Source organism: Macaca mulatta, chromosome 17 (genome assembly GCF_049350105.2).
Source record: "Macaca mulatta isolate MMU2019108-1 chromosome 17, T2T-MMU8v2.0, whole genome shotgun sequence".
Taxonomy (NCBI): Eukaryota; Metazoa; Chordata; class Mammalia; order Primates; family Cercopithecidae; genus Macaca; species Macaca mulatta.
This window is the reverse complement of record NC_133422.1, coordinates 4,010,994-4,029,091: the sequence shown is the minus strand read 5'-3', so window position 1 is coordinate 4,029,091 and position 18,098 is coordinate 4,010,994. Positions and strand designations below refer to the sequence as shown.

General features: G+C 38.0%; 2 protein-coding genes across 4 annotated transcripts in view; one reads left to right on the top strand and one right to left on the bottom strand.

Moving 5' to 3' along the window:
- SACS (sacsin molecular chaperone) overlaps positions 1-13,176 on the top strand; it is a 108,563-nt gene extending 95,387 nt beyond the window's left edge. For both annotated transcript variants that reach the window (XM_028837426.2, XM_077974265.1), the window contains one exon: positions 299-13,176. In XM_028837426.2, the coding sequence (XP_028693259.2) occupies positions 299-11,853 (11,555 nt within the window). In that variant the 3' untranslated portion in view covers positions 11,854-13,176. The remainder of the gene's footprint in view (positions 1-298) is intronic.
- Positions 13,177-16,866: 3,690 nt separating this feature from the next.
- SGCG (sarcoglycan gamma) overlaps positions 16,867-18,098 on the bottom strand; it is a 95,776-nt gene continuing 94,544 nt past the window's right edge. For both annotated transcript variants that reach the window (XM_015120736.3, XM_015120737.3), the window contains exon 8: positions 16,867-17,653. In XM_015120736.3, the coding sequence (XP_014976222.3) occupies positions 17,480-17,653 (174 nt within the window). In that variant the 3' untranslated portion in view covers positions 16,867-17,479. The remainder of the gene's footprint in view (positions 17,654-18,098) is intronic.

Genomic DNA, 18,098 nt, shown 5'->3' with positions numbered 1-18,098 from the left:
AACCCTGTCTCTACTAAAAATACAAAAAACATTAGCCGGGTGTGGTGGCGGGCCCCTGTAGTCACAGCTACTTGGGAAGCTGAGGCAGGAGAATGGCGTGAACCCGGGAGGTGGAGCTTGCAGTAAGCGGAGATTGCGCCACTGCACTCCAGCCTGGATGATAGAGCGAGACTCCGTCTTAAAAAAAAAAGCAAAAAAGCAATGAAACGAACTTTCCAGTACTGTCTTATTTGTGAGAATAGAAAGCTACTGTAGTAGAATTATATGTATTTATGACATTTCTGTGTATGATTTACAGGAAGACCATGCACTCAGCTGCAGCTTCTAAATCCAGAACGATTTGCACGTCTTATCAAGGAAGTAATGAATACATTCTGGCCTGGCAGAGAATTGATCGTTCAATGGTATCCATTTGATGAAAACAGAAATCACCCATCTGTTTCATGGCTTAAGATGGTTTGGAAAAATCTTTATATACATTTTTCAGAGGATTTGACTTTATTTGATGAGATGCCACTTATCCCCAGAACTATACTAGAGGAAGGTCAGGCATGTGTGGAACTCATTAGACTCAGGATTCCATCATTAGTCATTTTAGATGATGAATCTGAAGCACAGCTTCCAGAATTTTTAGCAGACATTGTACAAAAACTTGGAGGATTTGTCCTTAAAAAATTAGATGCATCTATACAACATCCGCTTATTAAAAAATATATTCATTCACCATTACCAAGTGCTGTTTTGCAGATAATGGAGAAGATGCCATTGCAAAAATTGTGTAATCAAATAACTTCGCTACTTCCAACACACAAAGATGCCCTGAGGAAGTTCTTGGCTAGTTTAACTGATAGCAGTGAGAAAGAGAAAAGAATTATTCAAGAATTGGCAATATTCAAGCGCGTTAACCATTCTTCTGGTCAGGGAATTTCCGCTTATACAAAATTGAAAGGTTGTAAAGTCTTACACCATACTGCCAAGCTCCCAGCAGATCTGCGACTTTCTATTTCAGTAATAGACAGTAGTGATGAAGCTACTATTCGTCTGGCAAACATGTTGAAAATAGAACAGTTAAAGACCACTAGCTGCTTAAAGCTTGTTTTAAAAGATATTGAAAATGCATTTTATTCACATGAAGAGGTAACACAGCTTATGTTATGGGTCCTTGAGAATCTGTCTTCTCTTAAAAATGAGAATCCAAATGTGCTTGAGTGGTTAACACCATTAAAATTCATCCAGATATCACAGGAACAGATGGTATCAGCTGGCGAACTCTTTGACCCTGATATAGAAGTACTAAAGGATCTCTTTTGTAATGAAGAAGGAACCTATTTCCCACCCTCAGTTTTTACCTCACCAGATATTCTTCACTCCTTAAGACAGATTGGTTTAAAAAATGAAGCCAGTCTCAAAGAGAAAGATGTTGTGCAAGTGGCAAAAAAAATTGAAGCCTTACAGGGCAGTGCTTGTCCAGATCAGGATGTTCTTCTGAAGAAAGCCAAAACCCTCTTACTGGTTTTAAATAAGAATCACACACTGTTACAATCATCTGAAGGAAAGATGACATTGAAGAAAATAAAATGGGTTCCAGCCTGCAAGGAAAGGCCTCCAAATTACCCAGGCTCTTTAGTCTGGAAAGGAGATCTGTGTAATCTCTGTGCACCACCAGATATGTGTGATGTAGGCCATGCAATTCTCATTGGCTCCTCACTTCCTCTTGTTGAAAGTATCCATGTAAACCTGGAAAAAGCATTAGGGATCTTCACAAAACCTAGCATTAGTGCTGTCTTAAAACACTTTAAAATTGTCGTTGATTGGTATACTTCAAAAACCTTTAGTGATGAAGACTACTATCAATTCCAGCATATTTTGCTTGAAATTTATGGATTCATGCATGATCATCTAAATGAAGGGAAAGATTCTTTTAGAGCCTTAAAATTTCCCTGGGTTTGGACTGGCAAGAAGTTTTGTCCACTTGCCCAAGCTGTGATTAAACCAATCCATGATCTTGACCTTCAGCCTTATTTGCATAACGTACCTAAAACCATGGCGAAATTCCACCAACTATTTAAGGTCTGTGGTTCAATAGAGGAGTTGACATCAGATCATATTTCCATGGTTATTCAGAAGATATATCTCAAAAGTGACCAAGATCTCAGTGAACAAGAAAGCAAACAAAATCTTCATCTTATGTTGAATATTATCAGATGGCTATATAGCAATCAGATTCCAGCAAGCCCCAACACACCAGTTCCTATACATCATAGCAAAAATCCTTCTAAACTTATCATGAAGCCAATTCACGAATGCTGTTATTGTGACATTAAAGTTGATGACCTTAATGACTTACTTGAAGATTCTGTGGAACCAATCATTTTGGTGCATGAGGACATACCCATGAAAACTGCAGAATGGCTCAAAGTTCCATGCCTTAGTACAAGACTGATAAATCCTGAAAACATGGGATTTGAGCAGTCAGGACAAAGAGAACCACTTACTGTAAGAATTAAAAATATTCTGGAAGAATACCCTTCAGTGTCAGATATTTTTAAAGAACTACTTCAAAATGCTGATGATGCAAATGCAACAGAATGCAGTTTCTTGATTGATATGAGAAGAAATATGGACATAAGAGAGAATCTCCTAGACCCAGGGATGGCAGCTTGTCATGGACCTGCTTTGTGGTCATTCAACAATTCTCAATTCTCAGATTCAGATTTTGTGAACATAACTAGGTTAGGAGAATCTTTAAAAAGGGCAGAAGTTGACAAAGTTGGAAAATTTGGTCTTGGATTTAATTCTGTGTACCATATCACTGACATTCCCATCATTATGAGTCGGGAATTCATGATAATGTTCGATCCAAACATAAACCATATCAGTAAACACATTAAAGACAAATCCAATCCTGGGATCAAAATTAATTGGAGTAAACAACAGAAAAGACTTAGAAAATTTCCTAATCAGTTCAAACCATTTATAGATGTATTTGGCTGTCAGTTACCTTTGACTGTAGAAGCACCTTACAGCTATAATGGAACTCTTTTCCGACTGTCCTTTAGAACTCAACAGGAAGCAAAAGTGAGTGAAGTTAGTAGTACTTGCTATAATACAGCAGATATTTATTCTCTTGTGGATGAATTTAGTCTCTGTGGACACAGGCTTATCATTTTCACTCAGAGTGTAAAGTCAATGTATTTGAAGTACTTGAAAATTGAGGAAACCAACCCCAGCTTAGCACAAGATACAGTAATAATTAAAAAAAAATCCTGCTCTTCCAAAGCATTGAACACACCTGTCTTAAGTGTTTTAAAAGAGGCTGCTAAGCTCATGAAGACTTGCAGCAGCAGTAATAAAAAGCTTCCCAGTGATGAACCAAAGTCATCTTGCATTCTTCAGATCACAGTGGAAGAATTTCACCATGTCTTCAGAAGGATTGCTGATTTACAGTCGCCACTTTTTAGAGGTCCAGATGATGACCCAGCTGCTTTCTTTGAAATGGCTAAGTCTGGCCAATCAAAAAAGCCATCAGATGAGTTGTCACAAAAAACAGTAGAGTATACCACGTGGCTTCTGTGTACTTGCATGGACACAGGAGAGGCTCTGAAGTTTTCCCTGAGTGAGAGTGGAAGACGACTAGGACTGGTTCCATGTGGGGCAGTAGGAGTTCTGCTGTCAGAAATCCAGGACCAGAAGTGGACTGTGAAACCACACATTGGAGAGGTGTTTTGCTATTTACCTTTACGAATAAAAACAGGCTTGCCAGTTCACATCAATGGGTGCTTTGCTGTTACATCAAATAGGAAAGAAATCTGGAAAACAGATACAAAAGGACGATGGAATACCACGTTCATGAGACATGTTATTGTGAAAGCTTACTTACAGGCACTGAGTGTCTTACGAGACCTGGCCACTAGTGGGGAGCTAGTAGATTATACTTACTATGCAGTGTGGCCCGATCCTGATTTAGTTCATGATGATTTTTCTGTAATTTGCCAAGGATTTTATGAAGATGTAGCTCATGGAAAAGGGAAAGAATTGACCAAAGTCTTCTCTGATGGATCTACTTGGGTTTCCATGAAGAATGTAAGATTTCTAGATGACTGTATACTTAAAAGAAGAGATGTTGGTTCAGCAGCCTTCAAGATATTTTTGAAATACCTCAAGAAGACTGGGTCCAAAAACCTTTGTGCTGTTGAACTTCCTTCTTCAGTAAAATTAGGATTTGAAGAAGCTGGCTGCAAACAGATACTACTTGAAAACACATTTTCAGAGAAACAGTTTTTTTCTGAAGTGTTTTTTCCAAATATTCAAGAAATTGAAGCAGAACTTAGAGATCCTTTAATGATTTTTGTTCTAAATGAAAAAGTTGATGAGTTCTCGGGAATTCTTCGTGTTACTCCATGCATTCCTTGTTCCTTGGAGGGGCATCCTTTGGTTTTGCCATCAAGATTGATCCACCCTGAAGGACGAGTTGCAAAGTTATTTGACATTAAAGATGGAAGATTCCCTTATGGTTCTACTCAGGATTATCTCAATCCTATTATTTTGATTAAACTAGTTCAGTTAGGTATGGCAAAAGATGATATTTTATGGGATGACATGCTAGAACGTGCAGAGTCAGTAGCTGAAATTAATAAAAGTGATCATGTTGCTGCATGCCTAAGAAGTAGTATCTTATTGAGTCTTATTGATGAGAAACTAAAAATAAGGGATCCTAGAGCAAAGGATTTTGCTGCAAAATATCAAACAATCCCCTTCCTTCCATTTTTGACAAAACCAGCAGGTTTTTCTTTGGACTGGAAAGGTAACAGTTTTAAACCTGAAACCATGTTTGCAGCAACTGACCTTTATACAGCTGAACATCAAGATATAATTTGTCTTTTGCAACCAATTCTAAATGAAAATTCTCATTCCTTTAGAGGTTGTGGTTCAGTGTCATTGGCTGTTAAAGAGTTTTTGGGATTACTCAAGAAGCCAACAGTTGATCTGGTTATAAACCAATTGAAAGAAGTTGCAAAATCAGTTGATGATGGAATTACACTGTACCAGGAGAATATCACCAATGCTTGCTACAAATACCTTCATGAAGCCTTGATGCAAAATGACATCACTAAGATATCAATTATTGATAAGTTAAAGCCCTTTAGCTTCATTCTTGTTGAGAATGCATATGTTGACTCAGAAAAGGTTTCTTTTCATTTAAATTTTGAGGCAGCACCATACCTTTATCAGTTGCCTAATAAATATAAAAATAATTTCCGTGAACTTTTTGAAAGTGTGGGTGTGAGGCAGTCATTCACTGTTGAAGATTTTGCTCTTGTTTTGGAATCTATTGATCAAGAAAGAGGAACAAAGCAAATAACAGAAGAGAATTTTCAGCTTTGCCGGCGAATAATCAGTGAAGGAATATGGAGTCTCATTAGAGAAAAGAAACAAGAATTTTGTGAGAAAAATTACGGCAAGATATTATTGCCGGATACTAATCTTATGCTTCTCCCTGCTAAATCGTTATGCTACAATGATTGCCCTTGGATAAAAGTAAAGGATACCACTGTAAAATATTGTCATGCTGACATACCCAGGGAAGTAGCAGTAAAACTAGGAGCAGTCCCAAAGCGACACAAAGCCTTAGAAAGATATGCATCTAATGTCTGTTTTACAACACTTGGCACAGAATTTGGACAGAAAGAAAAATTGACCAGCAGAATTAAGAGCATCCTTAATGCATATCCTTCTGAAAAGGAAATGTTGAAAGAGCTTCTTCAAAATGCTGATGATGCAAAGGCGACAGAAATCTGTTTTGTGTTTGACCCTAGACAGCATCCAGTTGATAGAATATTTGATGATAAGTGGGCCCCATTGCAAGGGCCAGCACTTTGTGTGTACAACAACCAGCCATTTACAGAAGATGATGTTAGAGGAATTCAGAATCTTGGAAAAGGCACGAAAGAAGGAAATCCTTATAAAACTGGACAATATGGAATAGGATTCAATTCTGTATATCATATCACAGACTGCCCATCTTTTATTTCTGGCAATGACATCCTGTGTATTTTTGATCCTCATGCCCGATACGCACCAGGGGCCACATCCATTAGTCCTGGACGCATGTTTAGAGATTTGGATGCAGATTTTAGGACACAGTTCTCAGATGTTCTGGATCTTTATCTGGGAACCCACTTTAAACTGGATAATTGCACAATGTTCAGATTTCCTCTTCGTAATGCAGAAATGGCAAAAGTTTCGGAAATTTCGTCCGTTCCAGCATCAGACAGAATGGTCCAGAATCTTTTGGACAAACTGCGCTCAGATGGGGCAGAACTTCTAATGTTTCTTAATCACATGGAAAAAATTTCTATTTGTGAAATAGATAAAAGTACTGGAGCTCTAAATGTGCTGTATTCAGTAAAGGGCAAAATCACAGATGGAGACAGATTGAAAAGGAAACAGTTTCATGCATCTGTAATTGATAGTGTTACTAAAAAGAGGCAGCTCAAAGACATACCAGTTCAACAGATAACCTATACTATGGATACTGAGGACTCTGAAGGAAATCTTACTACGTGGCTAGTTTGTAATAGATCAGGCTTTTCAAGTATGGAGAAAGTATCTAAGAGTGTCATATCAGCTCACAAGAACCAAGATATTACTCTTTTCCCACGTGGTGGAGTAGCTGCCTGCATTACTCACAACTATAAAAAACCCCATAGGGCCTTCTGCTTTTTACCTCTCTCTTTGGAGACTGGGCTGCCATTTCATGTGAATGGCCACTTTGCACTGGATTCAGCCAGAAGGAACCTGTGGCGTGATGATAATGGAGTTGGTGTTCGAAGTGACTGGAATAACAGTTTAATGACAGCATTAATAGCTCCTGCATATGTTGAATTGCTAATACAGTTAAAAAAACGGTATTTCCCTGGTTCTGATCCAACATTATCAGTGTTACAGAACACCCCTATTCATGTTGTAAAGGACACTTTAAAGAAGTTTTTATCATTTTTCCCAGTTAACCGTCTTGATCTACAGCCAGATTTATATTGTCTAGTGAAAGCACTTTACAGTTGCATTCACGAAGACATGAAACGTCTTTTACCTGTTGTGCGGGCTCCAAATATTGATGGCTCTGACTTGCACTCTGCAGTTATAATTACTTGGATCAATATGTCTACTTCAAATAAAACTAGACCATTTTTTGACAATTTACTACAGGATGAATTACAACACCTTAAAAATGCAGATTATAATATCACCACACGCAAAACAGTAGCAGAGAATGTCTATAGGCTGAAACATCTCCTTTTAGAAATTGGTTTCAACTTGGTTTATAACTGTGATGAAACTGCTAATCTTTACCACTGTCTTATAGATGCAGATATTCCTGTTAGTTATGTGACCCCTGCTGATATCAGATCTTTTTTAATGACATTTTCCTCTCCTGACACTAATTGCCATATTGGGAAGCTGCCTTGTCGTCTGCAGCAGACTAATCTAAAACTTTTTCATAGTTTAAAACTTTTAGTTGATTATTGTTTTAAAGATGCAGAAGAAAATGAGATTGAAGTTGAGGGACTGCCCCTTCTCATTACACTGGACAGTGTTTTGCAAACTTTTGATGCAAAACGACCCAAGTTTCTAACAACATATCATGAATTGATTCCATCCCGCAAAGACTTGTTTATGAATACGTTATATTTGAAATATAGTAATATTTTATTGAACTGTAAAGTTGCAAAAGTGTTTGACATTTCCAGCTTTGCTGATTTGTTATCCTCTGTGTTGCCTCGAGAATATAAGACCAAAAGTTGCACGAAGTGGAAAGACAATTTTGCAAGTGAGTCTTGGCTTAAGAATGCATGGCATTTTATCAGCGAATCTGTAAGTCTGAAAGAAGATCAGGAAGAAACAAAACCAACATTTGACGTTGTTGTTGATACTCTAAAAGACTGGGCATTGCTTCCAGGAACAAAGTTTACTGTTTCAGCCAACCAGCTTGTGGTTCCTGAAGGAGATGTTCTGCTTCCTCTCAGCCTTATGCACATTGCAGTTTTTCCAAATGCCCAGAGTGATAAAGTTTTTCATGCTCTAATGAAAGCTGGCTGTATTCAGCTTGCTTTGAACAAAATCTGTTCCAAAGACAGTGCATTTGTTCCTCTGTTGTCATGTCACACGGCAAATATAGAGAGCCCCACAAGCATCTTGAAGGCTCTACATTATATGGTCCAAACTTCAACATTTAGAACAGAAAAATTAGTAGAAAATGATTTTGAAGCACTTTTGATGTATTTCAACTGCAATTTGAATCATTTGATGTCCCAAGATGATATAAAAATTTTAAAGTCACTTCCGTGCTATAAATCCATCAGTGGCCGCTATGTGAGTATTGCAAAATTTGGAACATGCTATGTACTTACAAAAAGTATCCCTCCAGCTGAAGTGGAAAAATGGACACAATCATCATCATCTGCATTTCTTGAAGAAAAAATACACTTAAAAGAACTGTATGAGGTGATTGGTTGTGTACCTGTAGATGATCTTGAGGTATATTTAAAACACCTCTTACCAAAAATTGAAAATCTCTCTTATGATGCAAAATTAGAGCACTTAATTTACCTTAAGAATAGATTATCAAGTGCTGAGGAATTATCAGAGATTAAGGAACAACTTTTTGAAAAACTGGAAAGTTTATTGATAATCCATGATGCTAACAGTAGACTAAAGCAAGCAAAGCATTTCTATGATAGAACTGTGAGAGTTTTTGAAGTTATGCTTCCTGAAAAATTGTTTATTCCTAATGATTTCTTTAAGAAATTGGAACAACTTATAAAACCCAAAAATCATGTTACATTTATGACATCCTGGGTGGAATTCTTAAGAAATATTGGGCTAAAATACATACTTTCTCAGCAGCAGTTGTTACAATTTGCTAAGGAAATCAGTGTGAGGGCTAATACAGAAAACTGGTCCAAAGAAACATTGCAAAATACAGTTGATATCCTTCTGCATCATATATTCCAAGAACGAATGGATTTGTTATCTGGTAATTTTCTGAAAGAGCTATCTTTAATACCATTCTTATGTCCTGAGCGGGCCCCCGCGGAATTCATTAGATTTCATCCTCAATATCAAGAGGTAAATGGAACACTTCCTCTTATAAAGTTCAATGGAGCACAGGTAAATCCAAAATTCAAGCAATGTGATGTACTCCAGCTGTTATGGACATCCTGCCCTATTCTTCCAGAGAAAGCTACACCCTTAAGCATTAAAGAACAAGAAGGTAGTGACCTTGGTCCACAAGAACAGCTTGAACAAGTTTTAAATATGCTTAATGTTAACCTGGATCCTCCTCTTGATAAAGTAATCAATAACTGCAGAAACATATGCAACATAACAACTTTGGATGAAGAAATGGTAAAAACTAGAGCAAAAGTCTTAAGGAGCATATATGAATTCCTCAGTGCAGAAAAAAGGGAATTTCGTTTTCAGTTGCGAGGGGTTGCTTTTGTGATGGTAGAAGATGGTTGGAAGCTTCTGAAGCCTGAGGAGGTAGTCATAAACCTAGAATATGAATCTGATTTTAAACCTTACTTGTACAAGCTACCTTTAGAACTTGGCACATTTCACCAGTTGTTCAAACATTTAGGTACTGAAGATATTATTTCAACTAAGCAATACGTTGAAGTGTTAAGCCGCATATTTAAAAATTCTGAGGGCAAACAATTAGATCCCAATGAAATGCGTACAGTTAAGAGAGTAGTTTCCGGTCTGTTCAAGAGTCTACAGAATGATTCAGTCAAGGTGAGGAATGATCTCGAGAATGTACGAGACCTTGCACTTTACCTCCCAAGCCAGGATGGTAGATTGGTGAAGTCAAGCATCTTAGTGTTTGATGATGCCCCACATTATAAAAGTAGAATCCAGGGGAATATTGGTGTGCAAATGTTGGTTGATCTCAGCCAGTGCTACTTAGGGAAAGACCATGGATTTCATACTAAGTTGATAATGCTCTTTCCTCAGAAACTTAGACCTCGATTATTGAGCAGTATACTTGAAGAACAGTTAGATGAAGAGACTCCCAAAGTTTGTCAGTTTGGAGCGTTGTGTTCTCTTCAAGGAAGATTGCAGTTACTCTTGTCTTCTGAACAGTTCATTACAGGACTAATTAGAATTATGAAGCATGAAAATGATAATGCTTTTCTGGCCAATGAAGAAAAAGCCATAAGACTTTGCAAAGCCCTAAGAGAAGGACTGAAAGTGTCCTGTTTTGAAAAGCTTCAAACAACGTTACGAGTTAAAGGTTTTAATCCTATTCCCCACAGCAGAAGTGAAACTTTTGCTTTTTTGAAGAGATTTGGTAATGCAGTCATCCTGCTCTACATTCAACATTCAGACAGTAAAGACATTAACTTCCTCTTAGCATTGGCGATGACTCTTAAGTCAGCAACTGACAATTTGATTTCTGACACTTCATATTTAATTGCTATGCTAGGATGCAATGATATTTACAGGATCGGGGAGAAACTTGACAGTTTGGGAGTGAAATATGACTCTTCAGAGCCATCAAAACTGGAACTTCCAATGCCCGGCACACCAATTCCTGCCGAAATTCATTACACTCTGCTTATGGACCCAATGAATGTTTTTTACCCGGGAGAATATGTTGGGTACCTTGTTGATGCTGAAGGTGGTGATATCTATGGATCATACCAGCCAACATACACATATGCAATTATTGTACAAGAAGTTGAAAGAGAAGATGCTGACAATTCTAGCTTTCTAGGAAAGATATATCAGATAGATATTGGTTATAGTGAATATAAAATAGTTAGCTCTCTTGATCTGTATAAGTTTTCAAGACCTGACGAAAGCTCTCAAAGCAGAGACAGTGCTCCTTCTACGCCAACCAGCCCTACTGAGTTCCTTGCCCCTGGCCTGAGAAGCATTCCTCCTCTTTTCTCTGGTAGAGAGAGCCACAAGACTTCTTCAAAACATCAGTCCCCCAAAAAGCTTAAGGTTAATTCTTTACCAGAAATCTTAAAAGAAGTGACATCTGTGGTGGAGCAAGCATGGAAGCTTCCAGAATCGGAACGAAAAAAGATTATTAGGCGGTTGTATTTGAAATGGCATCCTGACAAAAATCCAGAGAACCATGACATTGCCAATGAAGTTTTTAAACATTTGCAGAATGAAATCAACAGATTAGAAAAACAGGCTTTTCTAGATCAAAATGCAGACAGGGCTTCCAGACGAACGTTTTCAACCTCAGCATCCCGATTTCAGTCAGACAAGTACTCATTTCAGAGATTCTATACTTCATGGAATCAAGAGGCAACGAGCCATAAATCTGAAAGACAGCAACAGAACAAAGAAAAATGCCCCCCTTCAGCTGGACAGACTTACTCTCAAAGGTTCTTTGTTCCTCCCACTTTCAAGTCGGTGGGCAATCCAGTGGAAGCACGCAGATGGCTAAGACAAGCCAGAGCAAACTTCTCAGCTGCCAGGAATGACCTTCATAAAAATGCCAATGAGTGGGTGTGCTTTAAATGTTACCTTTCTACCAAGTTAGCTTTGGTTGCAGCTGACTATGCTGTGAGGGGAAAGTCTGATAAAGATGTAAAACCAACTGCACTTGCTCAGAAAATAGAGGAATATAGTCAGCAACTTGAAGGACTGACAAATGATGTTCACACATTGGAAGCTTATGGTGTAGACAGTTTAAAAACAAGATATCCTGATTTGCTTCCCTTTCCTCAGATCCCAAATGACAGGTTCACTTCTGAGGTTGCTATGAGGGTGATGGAATGTACTGCCTGTATCATAATAAAACTTGAAAATTTTATACAACAAAAAGTGTGAAGGCATTTAAGGGGAAAAAAAAGAGGTAGATCTTGAATGTGTTGTAGCACAAATATAAATTGCTGTACTTCATTAAGCTTCATTGCCAGTTAGCTAGGAATTGTGAAGCACATTGCAGATTGCTCTGGGAGAATTCTGGAGTTGTTATGTGCATGAATACCAACGGAAAACCTTAACTGAATCTAGAAGAAAAGTATTTTGAGATGGTGGTGAGCTGCAAAACAGGTGGATGGATTTGAATGATTGGGATGGTACATTATTGAGCTGCACTTTCTATAACCAAAGCTTAGCAGTTTGTTAGATAAGAGTCTATGTATGTCTCTGGTTAAGAGGAAGTGAATTTTATGTTTTTAACATGGTATTTTTGAAGGAGCTAATGAAACACTGGACGTATCATTGATTTAAACATAAGGGGAATTAAGTCTTTGTAGTTTGTCATTTTTTTAAGTGGATCTTCTTGGATGCATTATTTTCTTATCAGCTGGCTCTGATTATGAATTTGTTGCAATTTTATGTCGTACTCAGTGCATTTAAGAAATGGTACAGTATTTTAATCCTGTTACTTGACTAAGAGTGTGAAGGTAGTACTTTTTAGAGTGCACTGAGTGCACTTTACATCTTTATTTAAATTTTTTTGACATCTTTTGTTTACAGGCTTCCTGTTTCATGAAGATAGCAATGGAAAACTAAAAATGGTGGCAGTTCTTATTACCAGATGAGATGTTAGTATTGTTTCTGGAAACTGCTTGCCAAGACAACATTTATTAACTGTTAGAACACTTGCTTTATGTTTGTGTGTATATATTTTCCACAAATGTTATAATTTATATAGTGTGGTTGAACAGGATGCAATCTTTTGTTGTCTAAAGGTGCTGCAGTTAAAAAAAAAAAAAAAAAACACAAAACCTTTTCTTTCAATATGGCACTTAGTGGAGTTTTTTTTTTAACTTTAAAAACATTAACAATTGTTAAAATCATTGTGTTATCTAGTAGCTTATAATGATCAGCTTATATTTCTCCATGGTCAGAACTGACATTTAATTCACATTTGTCTCACCATACTTCTGTAACATAGTTCTGTCGCAGAATGTAAAAGAAAGGTAATGATAATTAGTTTATATAAGTGTACTGGCTGTAAATGATGCTAAATATATTTTATGCAATTAAGGGCTTACAGAACATGTTAAAACTTTTTTACTTTTATCGGTAATAAGGAATGTTTGCACCTCCACCCTGTATTGCTTCTGGATGCGAAACCATGTAATTATTTCTGCTGTTATATAAGGTGCCATACTTTTAATAAAGCAAAATGTACATATGAAATCATCGTAATGGGTATTTCCTGGGAAATAGTTCATTGGAAATCAAACTTAACATCTTAATATTGAATTTTGATGTGTGTCTAGGTGTGTGTTTATTGGAAATATTAGGAAAATATTTTCCTGTATATTTTCATGCTGGAATTACAGATTTCTTTTTTAGGATTAATAGAATATAAAGTACTTATTATATACTAGGTTTAGGTCCTCATTGATTTAGTTGAGTTTATGTCACCTTTTTAGGGAATCAGATTAGTTGACATATATGGTATATATGTGTTTGGAAACAGATACATTAAATATTTTTTTCCTCTAGGTAGAACTGATTTGGTATTTCCCTTGCCTCAGGGACAGCTGCATGTCTGGGACTAATTCATACTTTATTACTGACAGATATGAGTTCTTCATCTTTGTAGCTGAGGTACAAGTCTTCAGAGTTAGGTGGATGAGGGCTAAGAGCGCTCTCTGTTCTGGAGCTACCTGAATCGTGTGTCTTCAGCTTTATGTAAAGTACTTGCTACTCCGAAGCTCCAATTCAGCACTTAGATTTTATTGCTTTTGAATATTAAAATTTACACAGAAAACCTCATTTGGCCTTGATGATAGCTGATCTAGTTGGAGTTTTGTGTTTTTCCAGGCAAAAGAAACCACAAAAAACCTGATAATTTGATTTTAGAAAATTAATACAATTATATATAACTTTTTAATGAAGCACTCCCACCAGGGTCAGGCTGTACCTGTAATCAAATGCATTAGTGTATTTCTGCAATGAAGTCTATGAGGGTTCACACTAAATTGAATACACAGACCTGATAAATAGCCTTATGTAATTTGAGTCAACTTTTGCCACCAATAGTTTACAGCAGACTTATTTGAAAATTTTCACTTTTTGAAGCTTTTTAGATACTGAAATTGAGGATAAGGAATTTTGGACCTGACTGTTTTCTTATTTTGCGCTTCCCCCACCCTTTTCCATGGTTTGCTTCTTTTAAAAAGACAAAGGAAGCTGTGTGTTGTCTGTCGTGGATCGGCTGCTCCCCCAGGAAAGGGATGGAGCAGCAGCTGCACTCGTGAGCAGGGTCTCTGCTGCAGAGGCTCCAGGGACAGGGCGTCCCCAGCAGGATGGCCCAGTGGTTCATAGTCTCCGTGAGGACACGAGTGAAAAGCACCATACAGTTAGTTAACGGAGCAGGCAGTGCCGAGAGCCCAAAAATGATTTGGGTAAAATCTTAAAATAGTATTTAACAGAATGAAGAGGAGTTGTTCACAGGTCTGAGTTGTTCACAGGTCTGATTTTGGGATGAGTGGGATGTACTTGTTTCATTAGTGCCAGATGACATTTTTGGTAGTTTAAATGTTTTGTAGATCTCAAGGATGACATTTATAGTGCTGGTAGAAAATAGCATATAGAAGCATATTTGAAGTGGAATTTACTATGTGAAGAAGACTGCTAAAGCCCAGTAAGAGGCGATGTTTCAAAGGAATAAAAGAAGGGGACACAAAGCTACAGAAGCAGACACAATCTGAAAACTATCGTGCACAAAATTCTGTCCTTTCAGAAGAGCTCCTACCCTCATTCCCTGTTTCCCATAGGAGCACAGACTTAACTTGCTGGATGACCTGGTGGGGGTTGGTGGGGGAAACCCAACACACATGGCTTGACTCTTTTAATGTGAATTTGGCTGCTTTCAGAGAAGGCATCTGTCCATCCTCCTCACGTAGTGATTGTAGAAGTTGGGAGACTTTAGTGCTGCCTGTGACCAGAGTGGTTTGTATTTTATTCAGCTGTGAAGTTATTAGGAAGTCCATTTTGCTGCAAACCAGCTATCTTTATTATTATTTTTTATTTTATTTATTTTTTTGAGCCAGAGTCTCACTCCATTGCCCAGGCTAGAGTGCAGTGGCACAATCTCAGCTCATTACAACCTCCACCTCCCGGGTTCAAGTGAATCTCCTGCCTCAGCCTCCTGAGTAGCTGGGAAAACAGGTGTGTGCCACCAAGCCCAGGTAAGTTTTTGTATTTTTAGTAGAGGCGGGCTTTCACCGTGTTAGCCAGGATGGTCTGGATCTGCTGAGCTTGTGATCCGCCCGCCCTGGCCTCCCAAAGTGCTGGGATTACAGGCGTGAGCCACCGCGCCAGGACCACTATCTTTATTATTAAAGCATAATAGTAGTAAATTTTGATCTTCATCTTTTTGACTGTATGTACTTCTCAGTTCATAAATTGAGAAAGAAATGAGTGCTATTTTTAGATCCCTAATGTAGCAACACTCAATAGTCTATAATCACGTAGTATAATAGCAGTATCAGTCTATATACCCTGTGATATATGTTTATAATCAAGACCATATGCCTTCAGTGAAAATTTAAATCATATGTTTAAGAAGACAGATTTATGTAATGCATTTTAGAATACAGCTCATCTAAAAGCTTTGATTCTAATGAAGGATAATAAATTCCTGACTGTGGAGAATGCATTTATCCATAACAACTTCTTTCAACATTATTCCATATCGCTAAGGATCAAAAAAATAGAATTTAAACCTTTTATTCAAAAGGTTCTGTTCTCCACACTTTCTACTTGACTATTTTTATTTACCTCACTTTATCATCTAAGCACAAATTTTTGGACATACGCTATGAGAACCAAGCTAGTTTATAAATGTTTAGTGATTCCGTGTTCTATCAGCTGGGCTTGAAGGCATATTTCGCACAAACAGGGAACAAAATACCAGGAACCATTTACTTTGACAATAGGAATGTCACAGTAAGAAAGCAGTTTTTACTCAGGACTCAACCAAATGGAAAAAGGTAAATACCAATTTATAAGTAAAAGCACCCAACCGCCTGTGAAGTGTGAGGAGCATTACACTGAGTTGAGTTTGCTCTTAACTGCTTGGAAAGCACTGTGTTTTTATTTTGCAATTTCAAGTGTTTATGCATTCTGGCCATTTAAACATCAGGGAGTTGTTATAAGCAGGCTATGCTGTTAAATGAACATCTTACTAAGCATTAGGAATAAAGAGTTCACTTTTGTACTTTCTCTTGATTCTGAGACTATGGAAAATGAATTTGAACTTGTATTTATAGTTATTAATATGTCGTATCATTAGAAAGTGGCAGTGCTGTTGGTCTCCCTACACCTGTTTGGAGATTCTTCTTATAAGTAAAACAAAAACACATCCCACCACTTTTTGTGAGAGAAGGCATTTTACAAAGTGAGCGGATGGCCTACACAAAACGAACCCGTCTTCAGAGGTTCAGTGTGTCCTATTCGATTTCTATAGCAACTTATATAGCCAGTTGGCACTAAACATTTTCACAAGCTCTGAGTGTCTTGTTTCTATGAAGTTAAATCCAGACTTTTGTCTGTCGTGTGGAGGCAAGTACCACAGACTAGCCCTTTGATCTTGGTAGAGACAAAACCTCTTTGGGCTTCAGTTTCATTATTTGTCAGATAAGTTCTGTACAATTATCACATAGACGGGTATTTCGGACACAGCACGTGAAACTTTTTCAAAGTGTAAAGAGCTATGCAAATTGAGGGTTATATTTTGGTTTAATTTCAGTAGTTACCATGTGATCTTGTGACTTGTTCTGCCTGAGCCTGTGCCACCAGTAACTTGGGGAAAAATAATACCTACCTCAAAGATTTGTAAGCATTAAAAAAGTAAGACACCCTTAAACTGTGAAATCTGAAAAATGAGGTTGATTTTTATTCTTTATTGACTATATACAGAAAGTTTAATTTTGTGTGATTTATTCCTTTGACTACATCTTGAAAACCAGATCAACCTCAAATACCCTTCAAAACTTGAAATTTTTCTTGTGAAACCTGACATACTTGCATTGAACTGAAGGGAGGATGTGAAGTTTGAATGCTGTGAAGGAAACGCTGTATAGAACTTTGGGGCATTTTAGTATTGAGCAAGGCTACTCTCAACACGACATTAGATAGCCACAGTGGAGCGTCACACGTTAACTCCACACCGAGTGTGTGCCCACAGGGACAAGATGGGGGAGGCGAGGCAGAATTCACAATTGTTCTGGTGAAAATTAATCCAGTGGAAAAACACATTGCTTTTCCATTTCTTCAACTTTTGTGTCTCACATCCACGTGCATTTGGAGATCATGTAGTTTTGTCCAAACGCTTTTTCACTGGCACATTTTTTTTTCTGAGTTCCTCTGGAAGCGTTTACTTCCCATCCACGCTTCCTCGGTCTTTCACGATGTGCAGCTGCTCCCTAGGTGTGAGGATCTGGGGCCGGCACTGCACAGCTCACCTCACTGAGAGGACGCAGGCAGCTCAGAGGCAGATGTGGCTGTGCTCCTGGCACGTGGTGCCCACGCCGGCCACAGACAGGTACAGCTTCCCATCCGGACACGCACAGATTTCGTAGAGGCTCTGTGAGCTGCCAGAGGGACCCCACGTCCCCTGCGCCAGTTTGGGTAAGCACACCGTTTCAGCATCGAGCACAAGCTGGTTGGAAGAAGACGAGAGACGAGGTGTTAAGGAAGGGCCACCCTGGTCAGCAGCAAATCCCCATTCTCACAAGGTTTCCAATTAGTTTCTTCTCCTCATGGAAAACGAAATAGGCACCTGACTTTATGTGAGTCATTTCGTAATTATCCGACTCTTTTAAAGCCTAGTTCTACTTTACATGCAGGCTGGGACGTCATAATTCCTTCCGCACTGGAGGGAGGCACTTCTCCTTTTTGTCATTGTTTGAGTCCAGCTTAGAAATGTGACCCCATTGTGAAGACGTGTTTCACCTTTACAGTTTGTTTTTGTTTCAGTAAACTGGGTTGCTTTTCAGTTTTGTGACGCTACACTTCTAAAAACGCTTTTCAAAATTGTTTGTCAAACATACTAGAATTCTGCCGCTTCACGTTTATCTTGTGACTCACTTTGACTTTACGTAAAT